Consider the following 23,964-nt stretch of genomic DNA (forward strand, 5'->3'; position numbering starts at 1 on the left):
CAGACAGCATATTTGTGTCCTGTTAGATGAAATGACAATCCTATGGGAGATGGACTTAGGCACTTTAGCTGGACAACCCACCACATTTGTTCTTATCTCATTGTCTGTCAGTTGTTTAATGAAATATTCTGATATATGTGTGTGAGGGCAAACAATGTATTGATGTTTAAATTATGTAAATCAATCACCATTTTATGTGATTAAGGATAAATAAAGTACTGTCTGATTATGTTCCTTCATTTACATTATTTATTTCCTTCATAATCCACATGTGCCTACTTTGTAACCCAGCATGTCTTTGTGTACATACAATGCAATGTTAAAGTGTCAAATTATGTTAATAGATGAATGTGCATCTCATGTTCAGATATTTTTTTCATCCCCATATTTTTATTCATTCGTCAACAATTTCATATTACCAAATTTGATGCATCATTATGTAAGCTTTTAAAACCTCTTGTTTCTAAGTCGTTTTCGTCTGGATATTCCACCTGGAGATATCCAGTGATATCAGCCATATAAATGTTATGTTAAATGAATCTTGTTGACTGGATTGGTCGCTAAACCCTTGCTAAAATGATGGTTGTGCTCTCTCCCGTTTAGCCTCCACCTCAGATCTATGACAAGCAGCTGGATGAAAGAGAACACTCCATTGATGAATGGAAAGGTGAGAATTACTTATCCAAACTAAAAACAAATATTGTATTACAACAGGAAATCACCAAAAGTGGGTGATCTGGCAATATTAGAACACACTGTACTCTGTATGCGCTGTAATCTTTTTTTAACAGTGTGTCAGACAAAAATAAAAAATTGTTGTATTTATATTTTAAACATATCTTTTTCTCGATTGTCTGACATTCAAATTCTCTGGTTTATTATCTGCTTGTATGTTATCATGCAGTGTTTTCTTTGTGCTGTTTGACAACATTGTCCTTAAAGCCAGTCCAGGGAATAGTCCAGGGAACAAAAGGGATAAATTACTGTCTTCTTTTCCTTGTCCTGCATATATATATACCTTTTTGAATGACTTTCTCTCCTAATTTTCCTTGGCAGAACTAATCTACAAAGAGGTGATGAATTTTGAGGAGAGAACGAAGAATGGCGTTGTGAAGGGACAGCCTTCACCTTCAGGTACTCTCAGTGCATAACCCTAATCGCTCTGTAAGTGAATTTACTATAACCTTACTGGAGTTACTTGTAAATAGATAAACCCATCGTGTTGTTGACCATGTGTCTATGTCCCTTGCATCTCCTGTTTTTAAACAAGTTAAATGTTGTGTAGTGTTGTCATTTTGTGCCAAGTGTATTTGTTAAATGGCATTGTAGGACAGCTAATTAGTAATTGCTAATTGCCTCTTAATTCAGAATATTTAATGGTAGAATGTGTGAGTACTTTTTTGAGTGTGTAAGTGTATATGTTTAACACGTCATGACTTAAGATTTGGGTCCTTTGGGATCCATCACAGGAAATGTCAGTCCTCAGCTGCATCTGACATTTTATACTGTTCTGATCTCTGCAAAGGACCTTAAGTGTTGTTCTCATGGTTTGCCACAGAGAGGCAGTATGGAGTCAAGTTAGCATATTGACCAACCAGAGGCCACTTTGATCCATGTGAAAAAGAGCTCATTCCTAGGTTAAAACAACAGCCATTCTACATAAAAAAACAGGTGTATTTTGATATAAACAAACGTAGTCTCTCACAATACCCTCCTGTATAGACGCCCTCTTCTTGTAGAAAGTTGTTAAACTTTTAAACTTTCTGACAGCTGAGTCAAAAATATCAAATATTAGTATCTTAGATAACTTTTAGTTTAAAGAGCAAATACGTGTTGTCTTGCTCTGAAATATTACAAGATGAGACTTCAGACATTATAATGAGTAAATAGCGCATACTTTGGGAATCATTTAACACACAACAGCAACAGCTGTTTTTCATCTCTTGATCTTCTTCACTCTGCCTCTCACAAATTCATCACCTTCATCTTTCTTCTTTTTTTTGCCATTAACTAGTAATTGAGCAGATTGGCTGGCGGCCTAGTGTCTGACACTGAGTGTGGCAGATACAGTGCAGTAGCTGCAGACGGCAGTGTTTTACTGTAGCAGGAAAACAAAAGAGCTGAGAGTACACATCATGCCTCATTCAGAACCAGGCAGGTCCTGGAGCTCTTTTTGTATTATTACATGTGTGTGTGTGTTGGAGATTTTAACATCTTTAATGCAGTAATATTATTTATAGACATATTTTCTGGCCAGTGCTACAGTATTTGTTTGTGCCACACTGTATACTTATATTATCTACAATATTATTAACACATTCACTTGTATTCCTAGTCTTCACTTTACCTCACACAATCCTTTCATACCTCTGGAAATATCAAAAGAAAAGTAGTTAAATGTGTGCAGAGGGCGGCTGATTGAGAAATGGTTTAGACCTTGTTAGCAGTGCCAAAGAAGTACACAACAAGAGTTATAATCCCACATCTCAATTAATTATTTTTAATTAACTTGTGATTTAGAAGCTCAATTAGTCTTCCATTTTATTAATCTTTCTTACAACTACCAGTGAAGTTTATGCTCAAGCCAGCTTTCAAGATTTAAACTTATGCTGCACCAGCATGGTGACTTTTAACAGATATTTCTGATGTTTTTTTCTGTAAGTAAACCTTCAAGTGAAGTGACTGCTGGAATTAATGCCAGCCATTAATCCTGCTTTGTTCTCCGTTTTATTTTGGGTCAGCTGAAGTGCCCACTAGTCTCCATTAAGCAATAACCTCCCACAGGGAACGGACACAAACAGCAGATTTATAGTTTGCCTGCACTGTACATGTCCTCTGTAGAAATTACGGGACTACCAGTATGCTTGGAAGTAAAAATGATTGTTTTAGTGATTTCCTCATATTGGCAATACCCTTATATTCTCATCCTTATCCTTTTTAATCAGGCTTTACTTTTTCAACTCCCATGGCAAAAGCAGACTGCCTGTTTTTCTATTGATTTGCTCATAAACCTTTCAAAGAGAGCAGAATCCACTCACTGAGGATTTGATGAAAGTGTTCTCCAAACCCACAGAGGTTGAGCAGTGTGGTTCCTTGACAGATCCCCAGATCCACGTAACACTGAAGATTTGTGTCAACCTCCAAACCTCCAATAATATTCAAAACGTTCCACATTTATGGACAAATCCCATTCCACCTCCAGTACCATCTGTCTGATCTTATCCCCCTCAGTCTTTATGCCATCTGTACCATGGCATGTCAGGTCCAGAAAGAGTCAGTTTATGCAAGAAAATCATCAAACAGAGACGTCCAGGGACTTCAGTGAAGTGTTAATCTCATTACTAATGACAAAATAGCAGCTGAGTAGACTGAATTAAGAGTTCTTTAATGAAATCTCAAAACGTTTACTCTGCCAGCTGCTTCCACCTTTGACTTCAAAGCAACATCATTATGAGAATATCGGATTGTTATTTAAAAAAGGGTGAATGCCTGAGCAAAAAAAATGACATATAACTGTGTCATTGAAGAATGCTTTCCACTAAGCCCAGCCATAGCAGACCCCTTTTGTGGTACATAAATTATACTTGCTGTCATATCAACACGTTTATGGCATCAAAACAAAATAACTTGACTTATGCCAGTATGATAAAATCCTAACCATGTCCGGGTTTATACTGAAATTAATAACCATTAAGTAGCTACTTGCTGGCGTGTAAATGATTACAAGCCCACTCTTGTGGATTGCTGAAACAATGCAGCCTTTGACGACCTTTCCTGTGAAATCTTTTGGACCCAAACCTTACTTACCCCTGTCTCATCATAGACACACTGTGATTGTTGTGTCCCACAGGTGTTGTTGATGTTGTTGACGTCTCGATGTCGTGGAACAAATTCAGCTATATTCAACATTTTTCTCACTGTACCCTTTGTGTGCACTTACAAAATACTGTATATCTTTTTGTTGTATTTCTGCACCTGTCTTTGCCAGGACTCTTTTACGTTGTAACCCCCTGCTGCTGTTGATTCCCTTAGCACAGGTGCAGCCGTGAACAGCAGCGAGAGCCTCCCTCCCTCCTCCTCCATAAACGACATCTCCTCCATGTCCACCGACCAGACCCTGGCCTCAGACACTGACAGCAGCCTGGAGACCTCTGCAGGACCCCTGGGGTGTTGCAGGTGACTAGCCGCCTGCCTGCGCAACCCCATGTTCTTCCGAAGGTGAAGAACCCAACTGAAATGACCAACTGAAAATACGAGAAAAAAAAAGAGTAAAGATCAAAATGAATATATTAAGAACAAAAACAGTTATGGAAACACAGAATCTGAAATGATGAAATCTAAAGCCTGTGCATTGTCATTCAAAAACAGCAGTGGTATTTAAACTGAAGTAAATGAGCTGAGATATATGTTAATGATCCTCTAGTTGCTTTGCTTATATTACCCCACATACTTTGTATATGGCATCCAAACAAAAATGACCAAATGCTTAGACTTGTATCTCCTGTAAAGTGCATATTGACTGGCTGCTGGTCTCCCAATTCCTTACAAAAGCATTTATGCTCCAATCATTGTGGCGAGGTGGGCTGCCATTTTGCTCATCACTACTGTACAATACAAACTTCATTCTCCTTTTCCCCTTTCCCTATCCAATCCTTATGTAATGACAATGCTGTATTTTAACCTCTAGGCTTGGTCTTAGACACCCTCATCTCTACCCAACACAATCCCCAATGTAAGGTTGCCTGATTTGAGTGTTTTTATGTGGTTATTCTGCAGGGAAATGTAGTCGCTCTCACTTAGAGCGGCGCTCCCTGCGCTACTTGTAAATAATGTAATTCTGTACAGCTGAAGGGCACACAGAGTGGGACTGACGGCCAGTACACTGGGAGTTTTTTTCTGACTAGCGCACCTTGCCACATCACTTTTTTCCACCTCAGTTGCCCCTGCCTATTGCTGTAGTCCTGCATGATTAGATTTAAAACAATGCTAATCTCACTGTATGCTAAAATGAGTCTGTATAGAGACTATTGTTTATACACGATGTAAACTAACTCAAATCCAGACATGGGGGGTCTGGTCACAGGATAGGACGTGTGAGTGTGTGTGTGTGTGTGTGTTTGTTAACCACAGGCAAGCCGTTAAGACATTAGTAAATGTCAGGGCAGAGTTTGGGACTTAAAGGGTCAGTACACTCAGTAGAGTGAATTATTTTGATTGTGCTCAGACTTGATAAGATTACCTTTAAGGAGTTTAAAAAGTCTGATTTGTGTGTAATGTCCCTTTTATTTCTCCTGGCAGTGTATGATCGGTCCCTCCACCACCCCACAGGCTGGCCCACAGCCCTGCATGTCATTATCTACCATTAACCCCTCATAGACACAGGAGGTTGGTCGGTTTCACTGTGGTGTTACCACAAGGACACTATGCCTATTTATTTGACTGAAACATACAAGGCTTTTAGAAAGAGATACAAATGATGCAGTAGGTACTTTAAGGGTGAAGGGCAAAGAGTGTAGCAGTGTATCATTTTGTTCTAAAGTAAACTCATTTATCATTATTTCACTACACACTACACACTTAATCATTTTAACATTTGTTAATAAAAAAGGAAGTGGTTAGAGGTTACCCAACAGTTATGTTGACTACATTATTTCTTAGCTGGAAGATTTATTTATTGATTTATTTATTTTGACAGATGGAACCTGAATATGGCAAGTGCCTTTTTGAAATGAAGCATTGTAAGTGCAGAAATTACATTATTTTTGGTATTTTTTCCTCCTGCTTCTTCTTTTTCTGCCTTAAAACTTTCCAAATCCCCAAGCCACTACATCTGGTGGAAACATTTAAGAAAAAAACACTGTTTGGCCAGATGTCGGCGCTTTAACTTTGTGGTGTAAAATCAAATTGCTTTCCTCAGATGCATATTGATTTAATTAAATTTTTCAATCAAACTGAATCACTAGCTTGCACACAAACACTTACATACATTGTTTGCATTGATCTTTGCAAAGGCTTGGCAGCTGTAGTACACTCTTTCTCTCTCACTCTAAATCCATTGTTTTTAAATTAAAGAAGATGTACAGTATGTTTGGCAGACTGGAATAAGAGGAGACAAAATCCTCACCTACATACAATATTGCACCCAGAACCAGCCATCTGATGCCCATCGCATTCAAAACATAGTATATTTTCACTACTCACAAGAGCATTACAGCTACAGAATATGCAATGGTTGATTGCAAATAAGGTGTTACTACAGCTTTCTTTTCATGCTTTAGATAAAATACACTCCAACTAGAAACCATGTAGGTGATCTATTAGTTGTGTATATGTTATTTATACTTAGTTAAAAATGTGAATGAAGACAGGAATTCTCATTATCTTGGTTTCCACTGCCATATTTCATGTTCTCATGCAGGTTTGGTGGGTTTATGGGCAAAAACCCCTTGACAAGAAATCACATTTACAAGCAAAGAAAACATTTCAAATGCGGACATCTGTGTTTGTTTCTCGCACGTCAAAACACTATTTACAACAATTTCTAAGAACATCACTGTATTTCCTACTCATGGAAATTGCATGGCTCATATGTCCACTGGTTTAGAGTAAAGGTTCAATCCCAGTCATGACATTGTTAAAACATCCTTGAGGAGATGTGGTGACGGCACTGTTTGGGTAGACATTTCACGTATTTGTTTCTTAACATGTCAATCGACATGTCAATGTACAGTCTAACTGTATATCTGTGATCTCCGGTTCAGCTCTTACAACACAGTGGTTTACTTTTTGCATGGAGTCTACCTAAATCACCCTGTCACTGTACATACAATGTCTCAGAATACCTCCCCAAAATTATATACATAACTTTAACAAATAGCTACATTGTTAATACTCTTTCTGCCTGTGGCTTGTGTACAGTGAACCGCACACAGACTTACAGTACCTTCACAGAGCTAAGAGGGTAACTGAGGGTGGATTCTCCAGAATAAGCTACGGCTAGCTTGGCTTTCTGTTCAGGGTCTGGCCAGGGCAATCCTTCAAAAACAGGGTGCAACTTTGAAATTTTTTGTGTTTTGAAAATGTTCAGATGAATTTCTCACAAAGGGGTCTAGTGTTTGTGTTGACTCCTATACCACAAATACACATGGTACTGTTGCAGTTATTCTACAGGGCATTTTAACCATCCAAACTACATTATTCTTTTCCTATCTTTACATGTTCTGGTCACTGAGTACAAATACTGAAACATATTCTGTCTTTTTTTAATTTCTCTGAATGTGATCTTTTTATAAGACATCCCTCCAGACAATTTTGTTGTAATAAAAAGGTGCTTTTGGTACTGTTTATTGCGCCTGAAGTAGAGATGAACACAGAAACAGCTGGGTTGTCAGCACTGAATGTAGAAATGAATTGTTTCACTCACATCATTGCTGCTCTGCTTTGTCATCAGTGTGTGTGTGTGTGTGTGTGTGTGTGTGTGTGTGTATGTGTGTGTGTGTGTGATTTCAAGTTAACCAGCATTGAACACAAACTGTCAGGTTGTATTGGAAGATGCGATCTGGCATCTGGACAGATTATTTTACAGTATATGTTTTCAGATCTTTCTTTCAACGCAAGATCATGACTTTTGTGGGATTGCTTTTAAGAATGTTTGATGGAGAGTCAGTACAGTCATGTATTTGGAAGTAGATCATGTGTGTATTCATGTTCAGTCACATAAACCTTAGACTTAGAAATGTGTCAACTACCAATCCTGCTCCTAATTTTTGTCACGAGGGAATTAAAATGATCTCTCGTGGATTCAGGATTAGCCAAATTCATGTCTATTAGCCATTTATTTGTAATCTGAAGATGGCTGACTTGTCATTCAGCCATAATATTATTGCCAATATGAAATACATGTCACAAGTTAGAATACATCTTGTACTCAGCTGTGCCAACATAAAATCTTTGGACTCAGTACTTGTGATCCTTTAGTTTATTAATTTTCACTTCTTTCTTTCAAGTCATATCGTAAATAACAACAATCCAACAATGCAATAAACACTTTATTGCACTCAAACAGGGAGGCAAGCTACTGCAAGGGTCAGGTGATGCTAAAATGTTTAGAGTCTTAAATGTGGACTGAAATGTGGAACTCTACAAATGAAACCCTGTATAGCTCATCTGAATCAGGTGATGTTGTTCTTCGATTCTTTTATGATTCCTTCTCTCTTGTTTCTTTTACTCCGTGCTGTTTTAATGAATCATTCTTTTGACATAGTCAGGTTGAAAAAAAAATTGTATCCGTTTCACGCTGATCTCAAAGCTTCAGGCTATAGCGTTTCAAATAAAGTCAAAACAAATGCAAAAGAAAAAGAAAAAAATTACTGAAAGCTGTTACTGTAAACACAATATTTTAAAGGAACTGTGTATGTAAAAATAGTATATGTATGTGATTGAAAATAAACAAAACCTTTGATCTTGGACTACAGTGTACCTTTTTTTTCTTTTACCTTGGGTGATTTGCAATTTAATATGTTTGATTTATATGTGCCTTTAGTGTTGTTTCTGCTTCTTCTCAACCATCTGTCCAAACTGTCACAGTGACGCTGAGTCCCACCTACACAGACTCTAATTCAGTTTCAGGCCCTCTCAGTTCTGCTGGACACACAATCTAAAGGCTGGCATCCATTAGCCACTTGTCAGGCAGAATGAGTAAAAAATGTTGCCTGGTGTTATACACATGAGAGAGGTTTGCCCTCAGGGCTTTCTGTCAGAAAGCCTTACTACTTAGTTAGGTTCAGGCACCAAAACTACTTGGTTAGGTTTAAGGAAAAAAGAAAGGCAGAAAGCCCTGAAGGCAAAGTTCTCCCATGTGCTGGTGTTGCAGGATGAAAGCAAGTGCACTGACCTTTTACCACTTCAGTGTTATGTTCATGTTAGAAGTGGGCAGTGGTGGAATATAACTAAGGACATTTACTCAAGTTCTGTACTTAAGTACGAATTCAAGGTACTAGTATTTCTAGTTTATACAATTTTATACTTCTATTCCACTACATCTCAGAGGCAAATATTGTACTTTTTTCTCCACTACATTTATCTGACAGCTTTAGTTACTTTTCAAATTACAATTTTTCCTTCCTGTCCAGTGAAAACCGTGTATCGCCAAATTTTGTGATTTTTAATTTTTCTAAAAAACGTAAGGATTAAGTGTTCCCTTATGGGTTGAGAAAATTCTCCTATTTCTTAAAATAACTACACTATTTAAAAAAAAACCTTGGATTTGCTGGAAAATGCATCGTCACAAAGCTGAAAACAGGGCTGTTTTTCTGAGCTCATGAAAAGTTGAGTTTTTGGAGACACATGGTTCTCACAGGACAGTGACACTACAAAGTAATATTAATCTAAAAACATCAAGTAAATTACTGACAGGGAACATTTTACTGCACAATGCCTACTTTTACTTTGATACTTACATTTTGCTGATAGTACTTAAACACTTTCACTTAAGTTAGGTTGTGAATGCAGGACTTTTACTTGTAGTGAAGTATTTTCACATAAGTACTTTTACTAAATACTGTGGGCGATAAGATGATAAACACCATGGGATGATATAAATTTGCTTACTCTCACAAATTTTCCTATATCCTTTATACTGTGGTAACGTTTTCTGGATGTATATTAAGCAATTGTAGACAAGGTTGTAAATTCCTGAGCAGGGCTACTTTTTATATCACACAGTTATCACACAGAGTTCACAAAAAAATTACTCCACAACAATTGTTATTAATTGTCAAAACATTTGATGATTCAATCTTATCAAATGTGAGGATTTGCTGCTTTTGTCTGTTTTATATCATTGTAAATTGAATATCTTTTGGTTTTGGACTTCTGGTCAGACAATGACAATTTTGCTGAGCGTTTTTCACAATTTTCAACATGTTATAAACTAAACCATTAATTTAGCAATTGAAAAATAATCGCTGCCAGTCCTATTATCCACTCATGTGGTAAGTGTGAAATACAAAAAGTTCCAACCTTGAAAGATACACTCTAAAAGTAAAACAACAAAGGGAGACTCACATGAAAATGCATTTTTATTCATATTGTCATTTTTTTTCGGTTATTTTGTGGATCAAGTATCATGTCATGAAAATATTCCACTATCCCAGTCCTCCTCTCCCTCGCCCTGTGTCCATAATCTGCTCTTTTGTGTGGAATTCACAGAACGAGGTGCCACTGTCAGCTTTGCTTAAGCCTATTACTTCCCGGTGAAGGGTGCAAAATGAGAAGCGCAGGCTCCCCTCCCTCCTTCAGTTGTTCAGGCACTTTTTTCCCCTCCATGTGCACATTCCAGATGTCCTGCATTGACCAGCAGCAGGTTTAAATGGGACCTGGTCTTCGGAGGAGTAGAGAGTAGCTAGAGGCAGACCTGTGCACACATAAAACTTCTTTTGACAGATGTCCAGCTCAGGTCTGTAAGATGTGTCCTGTTTTGTACACATTAGCAAATCCACATCGGGTGTACACATTTGGTTTAAAGCTACATAAATACACTTATAAAAGACTTCATCAATATGCAGTCACTTTACAGACATTCACTTATTGTACACTGGCCCTCGTGGACTCATCATGCACACACCACTTGCTACTAAATCTAGCAAACAGGCTGTTAATGTCCTCAATATTACCACACTTGATGCTGTAATCCCCTTTTTTCACAGTTATGACCCACAAACACAACTCTGTGTTGGTACTTCGTTGCTGCAGCTTGTTATTCTGTGCTAGGTTAGTATGAAAACCAGTTGTGTCAGGTGGATAAATGATCAGAAGACTACAGGAGAGTATTTTTTAAAAGTGGCATCTCATATGCTCAGAGGCAGCCTGTAAACTGCAATTCCCAAGAGCATTCGTAGAGTGACAACAGCTACACATCTGTTAATGGGAAGAGTACAATTTGTCACCTGAAATTCTGAATTCATGACAGACATTTTTATTTTATCTGGGATTTTTGCCAATGACCCATTGTGCAAGTCTTAAATTTCATTTTTACAAGCTACAAAACATTCTTCAATCAGCATCAACTTAACACGTGCCAAAACACAGTGCAGACTAACAAGTAGTGTCTACAATTATCTATAAAATATTTACAGTACAGGCTCTTTTTTTTGGTCATGGGGTAAATGAAACAGCACAGATGCACAGGCACATATACAATATATTGTCCAATTTAAATGGTACACACATTGACCGACAAACATTCAGTACCACCTTGCTGAGACTAAACAAACATGTAAGTGCAAGGAAAAATCTTAATATAAAATATCACACATTGATAACTTTGCTTAAATATCAGATAAACATTTAAGTATTATTTTCAATTATTTTTACATACATATGACACTGTTTTCTGCATTGTTTCCCTCTATGTACATGAGCAGATACAGAATTACATGGAACAATAAGATGTTGTTGTTGTTGATGTTAGATTTTAAAAGTTAATTAAGATAGGGAGGGGTTTTTGCATGGTCTTTATGTGTCCAAGGTTGGTATTTGTTTTAGTTTTTTACTGAATACAACATTTTTAAATGTTTTGCCTTCCCTCGTATATGGCTCTAGGTAGGAGCTAAAGTAAAATAATAGCAGTACTGTGTATCATCATAGATGGTGTACTGTGCCTTTACGCGACCTCCCAGTCAGATGAGTGATTTCCACCACAGTTTCTGAGTAGGTTGGAGACAGTCTGTGAGTTGTTTAAATAATGCTGTATTTACAGATAATAGTCTGGCATCACTCCAGGTGATGTCTACATTTATACAGGCGGCTTGCATTAGCCCTACACCTCCCATTTCTTAAATTAAAACATGCCATTAACCATTGTAATGCAACTTCCCTACTTGCCCTCTACAACCAGCAGCCAAATCCAGTTTGGAGCCCTCATAATGTTCACATCATATAATAAACCATTTCCAGTCTTTACTAGCATTTCAGCCCACATTCCCCCGCCTTTCTTCACTGTATCCAGATGCTGTTGTTACGATCTGGTCGGCGGGGGTCGGTGGCTGTAGTGTTGCCAGTTGCAGTGAGGTCACTAAATGTGGAGAAAAACTGTTCCATCTCTTTCTGCAGCATCTGATTTCGCCGCTCAGCATCATCCTTGGCGCGCTCAGCGTTGCGCAGCTTGATCTCTGCCATGGTGTACTTCTTCCTCTCCTGGTCCAGCTCTTCATGGAGGCTCACCATTTCTGTCTCCAGCTCCAGGTTACACTGCTCCAAGCTGCAAAGGAGGTTAACACAGGGTTAGAAGAAGAGATGGCATTCACTGAACAGGCAATGGCTCATCTGAGAGCAGAGTGTAATGACAAAACAAGTGGAAAACAGCTGCGGTTCATTTTCAGTAAGCTTAATGAACCGCTGCAGCTTAAGTTCTTAAAACGTGTCCAATGCTGTTGAATTGTTTAAGAGGTCACCCTGAAATGTAACTGGAATATCTGTTTAATCCAGTGGTTCTCAAACCCCCCTGGGGGGCATAGAGCCACAGCAGGGGGAGTGTGAAAGACCAGGGGAGAAATATGGAGTGGAACTAAATTGAATGAATATGATTTATGTAGGGAAATAAAAAACAAGAGTTTGCTGACACTATCGTGCTGACTTGAATCATTTCTTTTATTTCAATCGTATTCAACTTGGCTCCTTTTTTATTTGTTGCTCACCCAATATTGTTAATGATGGATAGGAATTCAATCCGTTTACGGAGGTGTGGGGGGCATGAATTTTTTTGAGCTTCTGATCAGGGGCATGACAGAAAAAGTCAAACAGAACGTCCTGTTTGAAGTATTAATTAAACCAGTGGTTCTCTTTTGAGGAAGTCTATCACACAATATCCAGTCCTGTTTCATTGTTATACAGCAGTATTTTAGCACATGCTCCATTGCAGTCATGTATAGCTTTCTTGCACATTCCCTTTGCATTGTACTGTATGTGAAATCCTTTTGTTTTTGTACAGTACATTATCTGCCAGTGTGCCCTGTCAAAGATATCAAAGTAAATAAGAAAAAGTGCAGTACTGTATTCAGAGATTAAAGTACTAAGTATTCATATTTGCCTGTCATCTTTTCTTTTTTTAGATTTTTATTTTTTTGTATAGTGACAGCAGAGATAGACAGGAAAGGCGAGAGAGAGAGGGGATGACATACAGCAAAGAGCCGGAATTGAACCCGGGCTGCTGCGGTAATGACTCCCCGGTAATGGTACATACACTTCCAGATGAGCTATCGGGGCGCCCTTTTGCCCGTCATCTTTAAAGGAATAGTTCAATGTTTTGGGAAATATACTTGTTGCTTTTTAGCAAGAGTTAAGAGTTAGATGAGAAGATCGACACCGCTCTCATAACTATACATTAAATATGAAGCTAGAGCCAGCAGCGTGTTAACTTAGCATGTGGACTGGAGGCAGGGGGAAACAGCTAGCCTGGCTCTGTCCAAAGGTAAAACAAATCTGCCAATCAGCACCTCTAAAACTCACTAATTAGCATGAAATATCTCATTGGGGTAATTTGTACAAAAGCCCAAGTGTAAAAACAACTTGTGGTGGATGTCTTGAAGTCACTGCGCCCAGCCAAGAAACATTCCAGCAGACAACCTCCTGTAAAACCACAACTGCACTTTGGTTTTTACAAATAAGATTATCTGTTGATATTGATTTAGATGCCATTTGGAGACATACACTCAGTGGCCAATTTATTAGGTACACCTAGCTAGTTTAATACCTAGCTGCACCTAATAAACTGGTGACTGAGTGTACTGTATGATTTCATTTCTATTTTCGATACAGATGTAAAGACAATGATGTACAGTAGATACAAAGTTGCAGAGTCATTGCTGGCCAGCATAGGTGGCAATATTACAACTGTCACTGTGTGTATGTTCATGCCCTTCATTTATCTTTAGCAACTTCTGTCTAATGTCATCAAAAAACACTATTTTTCACAGATGGGCCCCTACCTCTTTATCCTGGCCTCATACTCTGTCTTCTGCTTGTGCATCTCCTGTTTAAGACTGGCCACTAAACTGTGCAGAGCACTGTGACTGCCGGGTCCATTACCAACAGTGAAACAGTCACTATTATCACTACTGCTGGTGTCCCGACTGCTCCTCTCTGCTCCATCTCTGCTTCCTTCTCTGTTGCTGTTTCTGCCCTCCCCCTCTCCTCCTCCACCAGACTGGGGAGGCTCATTATCCTGTGCTGGTCCATCCAGGTCTTCATAGTGACCTCCGTAGAAGTCCTGCTCAGGGCAGGTAGTGGTGGAGGAGCGACAGGAAGTGGAGTTGTCGGGAAGAGAAATTTCACAGGAGGAGGTGGACCAGGTGGCGCTGTCTACGCTCTGCTTGTCCTCACAGCTGCTGTTCAGACACGTGTTGGTGATCTGGTTCTGCTGCTGAAGGTTCTGATGGTTTAAGTGGACATTGTCATACGTGGACAGACGGTTTTGATTGGATGTTTGATCCCCATTGGAGCAGTCACGCATTTTGTTGTTCTCGCGTAACGTGACGCAGCCATTTGGTACCCAAAGACCACTGCGGCTGTTCAGACCCCCTGTGACCACATCAGCGCTGGAAATGCCCATGCGCACAATTCCAGTCCCGTTCCCTCCAGTGCTGCTTCCACTCGTCACGCCACTGGTGCCCATTTTTGTGCCGGAGCTTTTGAGCGCCCCACTACGTCGCATTGGTAAACTCCCACCTCCAGTCAAAGTCTGGCTCTTTTCTTGACTGGGGTCTGAAGAGGGTGAGGAGCTGAAGGAGCCGTTGGTAACGATCCCACTGCCTTTACTGAAAGCCGGGTTCTTTTTAACAGTCAGCGGTGGACTGCGGGTGATGTCAAAGCGTCCTAAGACACCATTACGAGGGCTTGCTGATCGCGGGGAGCCACTGTTGTCTACATGCGCGCGGTGCGAAAGAGACTCGGGTGTTTCCCAAACACACTGCCGCACCACCTGCGTGTTGTTGTTCTCAGCGTTCTGAGACACTGTAGTGATGGCCGAGGTAGTTGTGGTGGCTTGTCGCCGTTGTAGTTCGATGTTATTGTTGTTAACAAGCTCGAGGGCCGTGGGGCTGTCCTCATCCCGAGGGAATAGCACATCATGACGGCCAATCAAAACGGCCATTAGCTGCTGGACCAGAACGGTACCTGACAACATGGGACCACACATCATTATCTTTACTTTTAAAATGTTCATTCAGTTAAGCTCAACATTAAAACTAAATGTCAGAAAGCAAGACACATGTGCACGATTAGCATGAATACTGACCTTCCATAATAGCTACTGGATCCTCAACCTTCGACCTCAAGATATTTGGCCCAAAAACTGTGGCCAAGTTTTGGACACTCATTTTATTCACTCCTGAATATGACTGAACTTCATCTAGAAATCTGGCAAACAGGAAAAAAAAAAATCAACTTTTCACTGTTCAATAATGTTCACAATTTGAAATATCATCCACTTTAACAATCAGTTAATACCTGCAGATGTACTTGAGAAGGTTGTAGTTTACTGGAGGTAGACATTCCACAAGCCTTCTTAACTCCTTCATACCCTGCAGATGATGGAAACTTTTTAGGTAATACAAGCTCCATCAAGAACAATAATTCATATCAATTCATACTGCAAGTTATGATCAATCACGGGCAATTTACATAATATTATATCAAATATAACAATCACGCCCACAGACCGAATAGAGAACAAAACAAATCAGTAAAAAAAAAAAAAGAAAGAAAAAAGCTTTGTGCACAGCATGTACTACCGAGCTAGATATATTGGCAACTGCATGATGAATATTAAGTCAGAAAACACATTTCACTTAGTGATTCATCAGGCTCTTTAAAATATATTTTTATGAAAGCAATGAGAACAAAACAAATTCAGAATTCATCATCTGTCATCTAAAAACAATGAGTACTAAATTCTTCCCATCACAAAAACATGAAAGCAAAGAACTAATCAAATATAAAAAAAAAGATCAAACAATATGATGATTTATATACTTTCTATATTTTTGTATCATGGTCACCGGTGAATCTGAAGTGATTGCACTGGATTAGTCACAACCAAAAAACCTGTGGCAATCCGCTGACATACGTAACATTTTCCCTTTTCAGGAATATTGTGAATTCTTTTCACTGTGTTCCTCCTTTAGTTCAAAGTCCTAGGAGGTTTAAAAGGCAGGGCAGCTTTAATCTACATTTGAGGTGTACACAAAAGGCACAAACTTGGGCTCTTAAGTGAAAATGAGAGAAAGATGTTTTGGACATTGCAAAGAAGCACAAGACTTGTCCCCTGCTGTGACACATGCCTTATGGTGTGAAATAAATCCTATTTAGACGTTAGAAGTCAAGACAGGCACAGCAAAGTCATTGTGTGAGAAACAGCAGAACAGAGCATGGATGACCGGGCAGCAAGAGGCCAGCTTTAATGCCACAGAACAGGGCTTATGTGAGAGCTTTTCAGTGCTGACTTCTGCTGATATATAAATTGAACTTGAAAAAATTTTACGCAGAGGAATAAAGTGTGTGAAAGCCAATTCGTTGGTAGATATAGGTAAACAGAAGGTCATCAAGTACTCTTTCTTACCATTTCATCATCTTTGCTGAGGAGCTTGGCGCAGGCCAGGAACTCATCATACTTGTTGAAGGGGATGACAGGCTCCGGCAGCTCTCTGAGATACAGCTTCAGTAGAGAGGCTACTGTATGCACATCTGTGTTACTATACAGAAACAAGAGACAGACAGAGGTAGAAATGGGGGAGGGTTAAAGTTATAATTTATTATGGATGCATGGCATGGGGGCAAAGACAAATCATCATGAATACTCCTGCAGCTAGAGGACTGTTGGAATGGGTGGAATCAGAAGGAAAAATAATGTAAGAATTGGCCACCTGTCGAATTCATACTCCAAACAAATAGCGGGTAGCATATCAGCAGAGTAACGACTAACTGTAGCTGCCGTTAGATAGTTAGCTCAGTCAGCCATGCAGCTAGCGGTCCTATTGCTCGCTGATTCTGCCTGGACTGGGAGTCACCACTAGCACAGGAGCTTTGGGCCGCCGGGGCGGGGGTTGGGATCGCGGGGAATGGGCACCAGAACCGGAGCTGAGCGAGAGGGCAAGGAAATGGGACCAGCAGCTGACATAATGGTGGCACTTCTGAGTGTGATTTTATATCCTGTCTTTCTAGGAAGTGGTAAGGTGTTGATGTATAGCCTGGATCCTGACAGTCCTATCTAGGTTTTATTTATGGTCAACAGAGTAGATGGTGGGAGTGGTGGATGGAGGGCAGAGAAGAAGAAATGTGGAGGTGGTATGTTCCATCACCCATCATTTCTCTGTCACTCTGAGTTACTGATTGTTGCTTGATCAGTACAGCCACCTATACACCACATAATATGAAGGCAGATTGTAACTCCAATTTAGTTGATTTTTAAGATTGTGGAGCGTTTGTACTGGTTTGGAGACATATCGTGTAAACTGTGTGAATTTAGGATTTAAATGTCTTGCCTCCCCTTCACAATTCTATCAAACAATTTAGCTTTGTTTACACTAACATCTGTGTAAACATGAATGATTTTTCATTCATGCCCCTGACCATAGGTGTTTTCACTTGTTCATTTGATTAGACCTCTGCTCACGTTTAAGTTGTGCAGAGCCATGCCACTAACAAAAATAATAAAGGTGTGCTGGTCACCCCAGCATCTAAAACAGTGGTGTTAGAAATGGTGGTGAAGAAATCAATTTCAGTGGATTCAATGGAATCTCCATGAACAAAGAATTTGCATGCAAAGGTAAATCTAAGTGGATTTTTCACGTCAAGTTCAGGGAATTCATCTTCGCAAACCATCTTGACAGTGCTTACCATTGAGGTAATGGAGAAACCAAGCATCCAAAATAGAGGACACTATCGCAACTTATTAGCTGTGTCACCATCCACTTTTATTTCACCCACCTCTGTTGGAGTATAAACGTACAAAAGAGGCATAGTTTTTGGACAGTTATGTGTTTCAATTTAAGTTTTCCTTTATTGTAATTCCTTCATGTATTTGCATACATAAAAAACCCAAAATGCTGTTCCCTAAAGTGCCAGTTGTTAGTAAAAAAACAATAAATAATAAAAACAGTAACAATACATACAAAATAAAAAAATGTTATGGTAGTCTATTGTACAAAGATGTCTCAATATGACAGTTAGCAAGCTAGCTGGCTCGAAGAGCTTTTTTACCCCCTTTTCAGTAACAATTTTTTTAATGAAATGATGTACAATATGACACACATTTTAAATAGAAAGAGGCAGAGCTATTGTGACCAACTAGCATGTTCCTGACTTGCTAGCATGTTAGTTAACTACTGTAGCTAGCAAGCTAACTATCCTGCGAGTATTCCTTTATGCAATCAACCTTCTAGCACCACCTATTTTGCTATGACGCATAAATTAATTTAGCTGTTCCCCTTTCTGTGTGACCGGGCCTAAACAAGAGAGTGAGAGAGATGTCAATGAAGCATGATGTTCACACACCCACACAGACCTGAGGAGAGGTGTAATCAAGCAAGTAGAAACACCTGTGGGGGTGGACAGAGGGTGTGTAAGCTCTTTAATTGTACAATGTGGTCAGTGCCTGCATTTGCTATGTATTTGTTCTAATGCTCATGCAAGTTGGACTTACTAAAAATGATCAATTTAGAAAAGCTTGACCTAAGATTGACTTTTAATGTAGATCTGTTGTAAAATTGTTCTTAAACTTTTCAATCTGTAACAAACAGGCCTCTTCCTCCACAATCATTTTGACTTATCATGGCAGGAAAAGCACAGGCGGATCTAATAACATTAACAACTGATCGGTTTCATGTGTCTCAGTGAGTCAGCAAGCAACACAACTAAATGGAATGCATTTCATTATCAACCTGATTAATTACACCTGTGCTTTGCCTGTGATGACAAAGTGTCTGCAGAGTTTTTCCCAAAGTTCCTTGGTTTGTCACAAAGGATCCTTCCTAATGTCTTTGTTGTGTAAGGCAGGTTTCTGGTGCATAACAGGTATTCAAAACCTCTATCATTCAAGTCTCTAACTGGATGCAACTAAACCTTATGCCTACTCACCCACCTTTGATTTTTGTAAACTTCTGGAGGCATTTGTTCCAGGCCAACAGGAGCACCCATGTGGTTCCAGAGGTGCAGAACTTGACCAGTCAACAGTCTGAACATATCAACTTCACATTAAAATACACTGAGGAAATCCAAGAAGCCAGTACGCTCATGTGTTTCCTTACCAATCAAAAGAGGGTTTTTCTCCACAGTCGAAGGCATCCTGCAGCTCTTTGACCAGGTTGGCCTGTCCTGGCAGCCTGAATAGACCCTCCTCCCGAAGGCCCCATTGCCGAATGAAATCCACACACTGCTCTACTAGCATAGGGGCCAGCTTGTTCCCAAACCGGCGTTCAAACCGCACAGTTTCCTCCAACTTCTGACCAAAGATCCCTGAAACACAAGACACAATGTTTAATGATGGTATGAGATGGATAAATGGCAATGCTACAAGAAATCAGCATTAGGTGATTCAGTTTTTACCCCATATTTGAACATTTATTCATAGCAGCCAAGCTTATTTGTATAAGTTATTTATAATAGGAGAATATGCTGTTAACCGCAGGGTGCAATGAGTGAGTTCAACATATCAAAGAAGCTGAGAGCAGTGTTTCAGGGTTTAATAATGTTTTTTTTATCACAGATATATATAATTTGGTTCTCTCTTTGCAGCTAAATTATTTAGGGTATGATTCTGAAATGACTGAAAATTATGGTTTAAATATTAATGCTGTTTAACATCCTGTACCATTTAACTTTCTCTCCCAAAGGGAAAGGAGCATTTTTCAAAGTAGTGGAAACATTTTTTTTGCCTAGCATCTGCAGCTTAAGGCACATCAAAGAGAGAAGTTCTATCGATTGAAAAAAATAAATAAAATTCTGATAAGGCCGGCTAGACAGTCCAAGCAAAAAATATGTACACCCACAAAGCCTTAGTCTGATGATCAAATCTCTAACTTCCTGCTGAGCACCTCTCCCCTTTTGTCTGAAAAAAGGACTGATTTCCATTTGCAGCCGTCTCATGTGGATGCAACACAAGAGGGGATTAAGGCAGCCTTCCTGAGAGATTTGGATCTGCATACTTTTCCGGTCTCCAGATACAGACAGAGGCTACTCACATACATGCATACACGTGGTACGACGAGTGACTGAATTAAACTGAGCTTACCAGGATCCTTGTGCTTTTGACAGCATTTGGCACAGCAAGAAATCGCTTAAAAACAACTGGTGTTAACACAATTGTAGTGATATGGTTGCTTTTTCGCCAATAATGTCATGGTATGTTGTCATACTCACCCCTCTTGAAACTGACAACTTGTAAGCTTCCGGAAGAAACGCCTATTAATAAATTTGTGATAAGATAACACACCAGAGGTGCAGAATTTAAAGTGCCTGCAATCTCTATTTTCAAAAAAACAGCCTCAGTTGTTGCAGTTATGACAGAAAGCAAAAAAAACAATGCAGAAATAAAAGAGATGAATGAGTTTCATAGCAGGTCAGTCAAACTGTCTTCATTTCCATCTCTTATCTCTCTTTTTTTAAATCGTCTTTCATGGAAAAGAAGCTGCACAGAACTTAACAGTGGAGTCTTGTGTTCTTTTCTTTCTCCTCTGTGTCAGCCGCTTTAGGGACTTTTCCAATTCAATCTTGCAACACAGCAACACAAATAAGACAAAACAGTAAACAGTCACAAATTCCCCAAAAATATTTGAAGCTGTGTATCGATTTTCTAAATGTTAGACGGATCAGAGTGAAATATAGATAAGTCAAGCTCCCCCAGAGTAAAGAATGATGAATATTCTCATGTATTGAAAAGAGCATCAGAGAACAAATGAGAAAGTGTGACTGGATGAAAACGAGGTCATCCCTCCAGACGTTCTGGTCATGAGTCTAGGAATTTTTTCCAGGGGTCACATGTAACTGTGTGTGTGGACCAGCTTATGATGAGTGTGTATTGTGTTTATATGTATGTTTGCTGTTCCCACTCAGCAGGTTCCTTTAACACTCACGTTCTGTCAGCTACACAGAGCGACTGCTGTACACACACGCACACACACACACACGCGCACACACACACACACACACACACACACACACACACACACACACACACACACACACACTTACTTCACTAAATGCTAATGTTACATATTCATAGAAATATACAGTGAATATACAAAACAGCCTCAGCTGTGTACATATTATACACTGACCCAAGGGGTGAATCAATATTTAGGGGAGGAAAAATGTTGACCGTAGAGCTTGGTGAGATTTTATGTTACTGCAATGAGTTAGAAGAAGGCTTTAAACAATGTTCAAACATTCAATGAAACAAACTCAAGTTGGTCTAAGCCCTCTCCTCAAAGGCTCACAGCATACTGTATCACTGCTATGTTGCACTGACATGCATGCACTAGAATAGATACTGGATTGTATTTTGTATTAGAATGAATATTTAAACCCTGCAACATGGGAAGACATTGTCATATTTTGAGTGACATTTCATATGCAAATATTTGAAAATCCAATAGCGCTAGAAGAAGAAGATTTACATCATTTTATCACAACATGGTCATAGACAGCTACTGTATATTAAGCCTCTCAGGCTTATAGTCATACCTGGGAAATATCATTTTAAATGTTAAAAAGACAAGAAATCACTATGGGTGAATGGACTGCTCACTATCTTTTTAGAATCATGAAATAGACATAATAATTAAGAAAATGAGAACTTCTCGGCTTTCTGTGCTTATTTGTCTTCTATGTCTGGTGTGGAGAACTCAATCCACAACCTAAAGGCAGGTAAACATCACATTTCACTGTGAAGTAACTTTAACTGCAGTGTTATAACTAAATATTAACTGTAAATTAGTTTGTTGGCTGTCAAATGATGTTGAAGCCAGACTGAAACAGACATCACACACATCAGAAATGTAAGGGTGATTGTCTGCGGTGAAACATTTTGTCAAAACCAACCAAAAAGGTTGTGGAATATGTGGAAATTATTACCATGATTTCCACCAGTACTGAATGTCACTGCACCACAACCATTACACAAAAATGGATGCAATCAACAAAACAGTCCTGAAAAGACATGGCTGGAAATAAAAAAAAAACCTTAAATATACACAGGATGTGGCACTGTAGTGTTTTAACATGACGAACTGTTTAAAATGGTCTTTTTAATGTTCTACATAGCATTAATCCAACAGCAACAACAGTTCAAACTCTTTCCCAAATTACAAATAAACAATTGATAATTACCATGAAATAAATCTCCAAAGATCCAGATGGAGAGGCCACAGCTGCACATTTCTCAGAGGTCTTACTTCGAACTTTCTCTTGTCCAAATGTTTGTTCAAGCTGGCCAGTAATTAATTCAACATCATAGCAAGTGTTGAGCACAACATGACAGCAAACCATCAGGGGCTCCGAGCTCTTCTGTGGGTCAAACACAGGGACTTCGTTTTGGGAGCTCCCTCCCTGCCTGTCACTCTCTGAATAGAATTTTTTATCACACTTCAGGGGCACTGACCAGCCAATCAGAGCTCAGTTAGTCTCTGCTGCTACTGCAAAATGTGAAAGCCTGTAATATGTGTGTGTGTGTGTGTGTGTGAGAGACAGAGAAAGCACGGCTCTGCTCCAACTTGGAGCCACCTTTCTTGTGGCATCTTTGACAAATGGCTCGTCCTTTTGAAGAGCAGTCAACTGCAATAGACATCAAACTCCCTGCACTGAAAACAGAGGGGCCAGCTCAGCCTTATCTATTCACTGTGTCACCGAGAACGGCTCGAACTGCCTGTCCTGTTACAAACGCTGCACTTGTGCCCCGCTCATACACAATGTAGGCCAATGTCTGCCAGTAAAGTCAATAACAAGTCGTAGCGGCGGAGCGGGAGACTCCCACCAAAGTCAGGAACAACTTCATGAGAACAACTGAAACATCATGCACTTCAGCTATGAATCACTATATATTTATTTGATGATTAATACGTTGACATTTTCTGTTAGTTTATTTGATGTAATTAATTTTAACACAGTACTACGTTGTTTATTAGCATGAGCAGGTTGGATAGAAAGCGAAAACAAACATGCTGGATGAAGACGCAAACATGAGAGTGGAGATTCAAGCAGCACAAATCTGGTGCTGGTTTGGATTTCACAATTGAAAAGACAAAGCAAATATTCCTATGACATCTCGTCATGGTGAAGTCACGCATTGTAGTGATGCAACCAACATGTGGCAGGACACCACCATATGGATGAAAACATGGACGAGGAAAAAAGGAGGCAAACACACAGTTGCTAAACCTACCAACAGACTCTGGAAACATGCTTATTTCAGATACAACTTTGAAGATACAGTACTGTAAAAGTTATGATAAAAAGTACTGTGGAAAAATACAGTCAACTATTCCTCATAGTCCTCTAAAATAAAGTAAAACTTGAAATATGTAATCACAATATTACAGAATGGTAAAACAGGCGTATCTAGGTGGCAAATGCAATATTGTACCTGGAAATTACTGCTAAGTCCCGTCTCTATCATGCACCCACAAATGGAATTAGGTTATACTATTATCATTGTGCACAAGGCAACTAAAGATGCTTTCTTTCCGTCTCTGCACATAAAATATGCATTTTGTCAGTGGGATCAGAGCACACAGTCAGCAGTTTATGGGGTTGTGTCTTGCTCAAAAACCCTTAGTAGAGATGGTGGTGAGAAGGTAGCTCGCTCAAAGATTGAATACACACACTTATCCATCCTCTGGCACGGCTACTGGAAACTCTTCCAAATGAACACCAAACTGGTTACACAAATCTCATCCACATCAACAAGTTAACAAG

The 23,964-nt window shown here is 39.3% G+C and overlaps 2 protein-coding genes across 14 annotated transcripts in view; one reads left to right on the forward strand and one right to left on the reverse strand.

Moving 5' to 3' along the window:
• mapk10 (mitogen-activated protein kinase 10) overlaps positions 1-8,468 on the forward strand; it is a 38,527-nt gene extending 30,059 nt beyond the window's left edge. For 6 of the 9 annotated variants that reach the window (XM_044174425.1, XM_044174423.1, XM_044174424.1 and 3 more), the window contains 3 exons: positions 604-667; positions 1,057-1,134; positions 4,038-8,468. In XM_044174425.1, coding sequence (XP_044030360.1) covers positions 604-667; positions 1,057-1,134; positions 4,038-4,180 — 285 coding nt within the window. In that variant the 3' untranslated portion in view covers positions 4,181-8,468. Of the gene's footprint in view, positions 1-603; positions 668-1,056; positions 1,165-4,032 lie in introns of all 9 variants that reach the window. The other 3 variants (XM_044174428.1, XM_044174431.1, XM_044174430.1) reach the window with 3 other exon arrangements.
• Positions 8,469-10,066: 1,598 nt separating this feature from the next.
• The window catches only part of arhgap24 (Rho GTPase activating protein 24), a 73,102-nt gene continuing 59,204 nt past the window's right edge, over positions 10,067-23,964 (reverse strand). For all 5 annotated transcript variants that reach the window (XM_044174223.1, XM_044174225.1, XM_044174224.1 and 2 more), the window contains 6 exons: positions 19,302-19,509; positions 16,616-16,748; positions 15,505-15,578; positions 15,293-15,414; positions 13,986-15,171; positions 10,067-12,259 (listed from right to left, as the gene is read on the reverse strand). In XM_044174223.1, the coding sequence (XP_044030158.1) occupies positions 11,995-12,259; positions 13,986-15,171; positions 15,293-15,414; positions 15,505-15,578; positions 16,616-16,748; positions 19,302-19,509 (1,988 nt within the window). In that variant the 3' untranslated portion in view covers positions 10,067-11,994. The remainder of the gene's footprint in view (positions 12,260-13,985; positions 15,172-15,292; positions 15,415-15,504; positions 15,579-16,615; positions 16,749-19,301; positions 19,510-23,964) is intronic.

The sequence above is a fragment of the Siniperca chuatsi genome, linkage group LG18, assembly GCF_020085105.1.
Source record: "Siniperca chuatsi isolate FFG_IHB_CAS linkage group LG18, ASM2008510v1, whole genome shotgun sequence".
NCBI lineage: Eukaryota > Metazoa > Chordata > Actinopteri > Centrarchiformes > Sinipercidae > Siniperca > Siniperca chuatsi.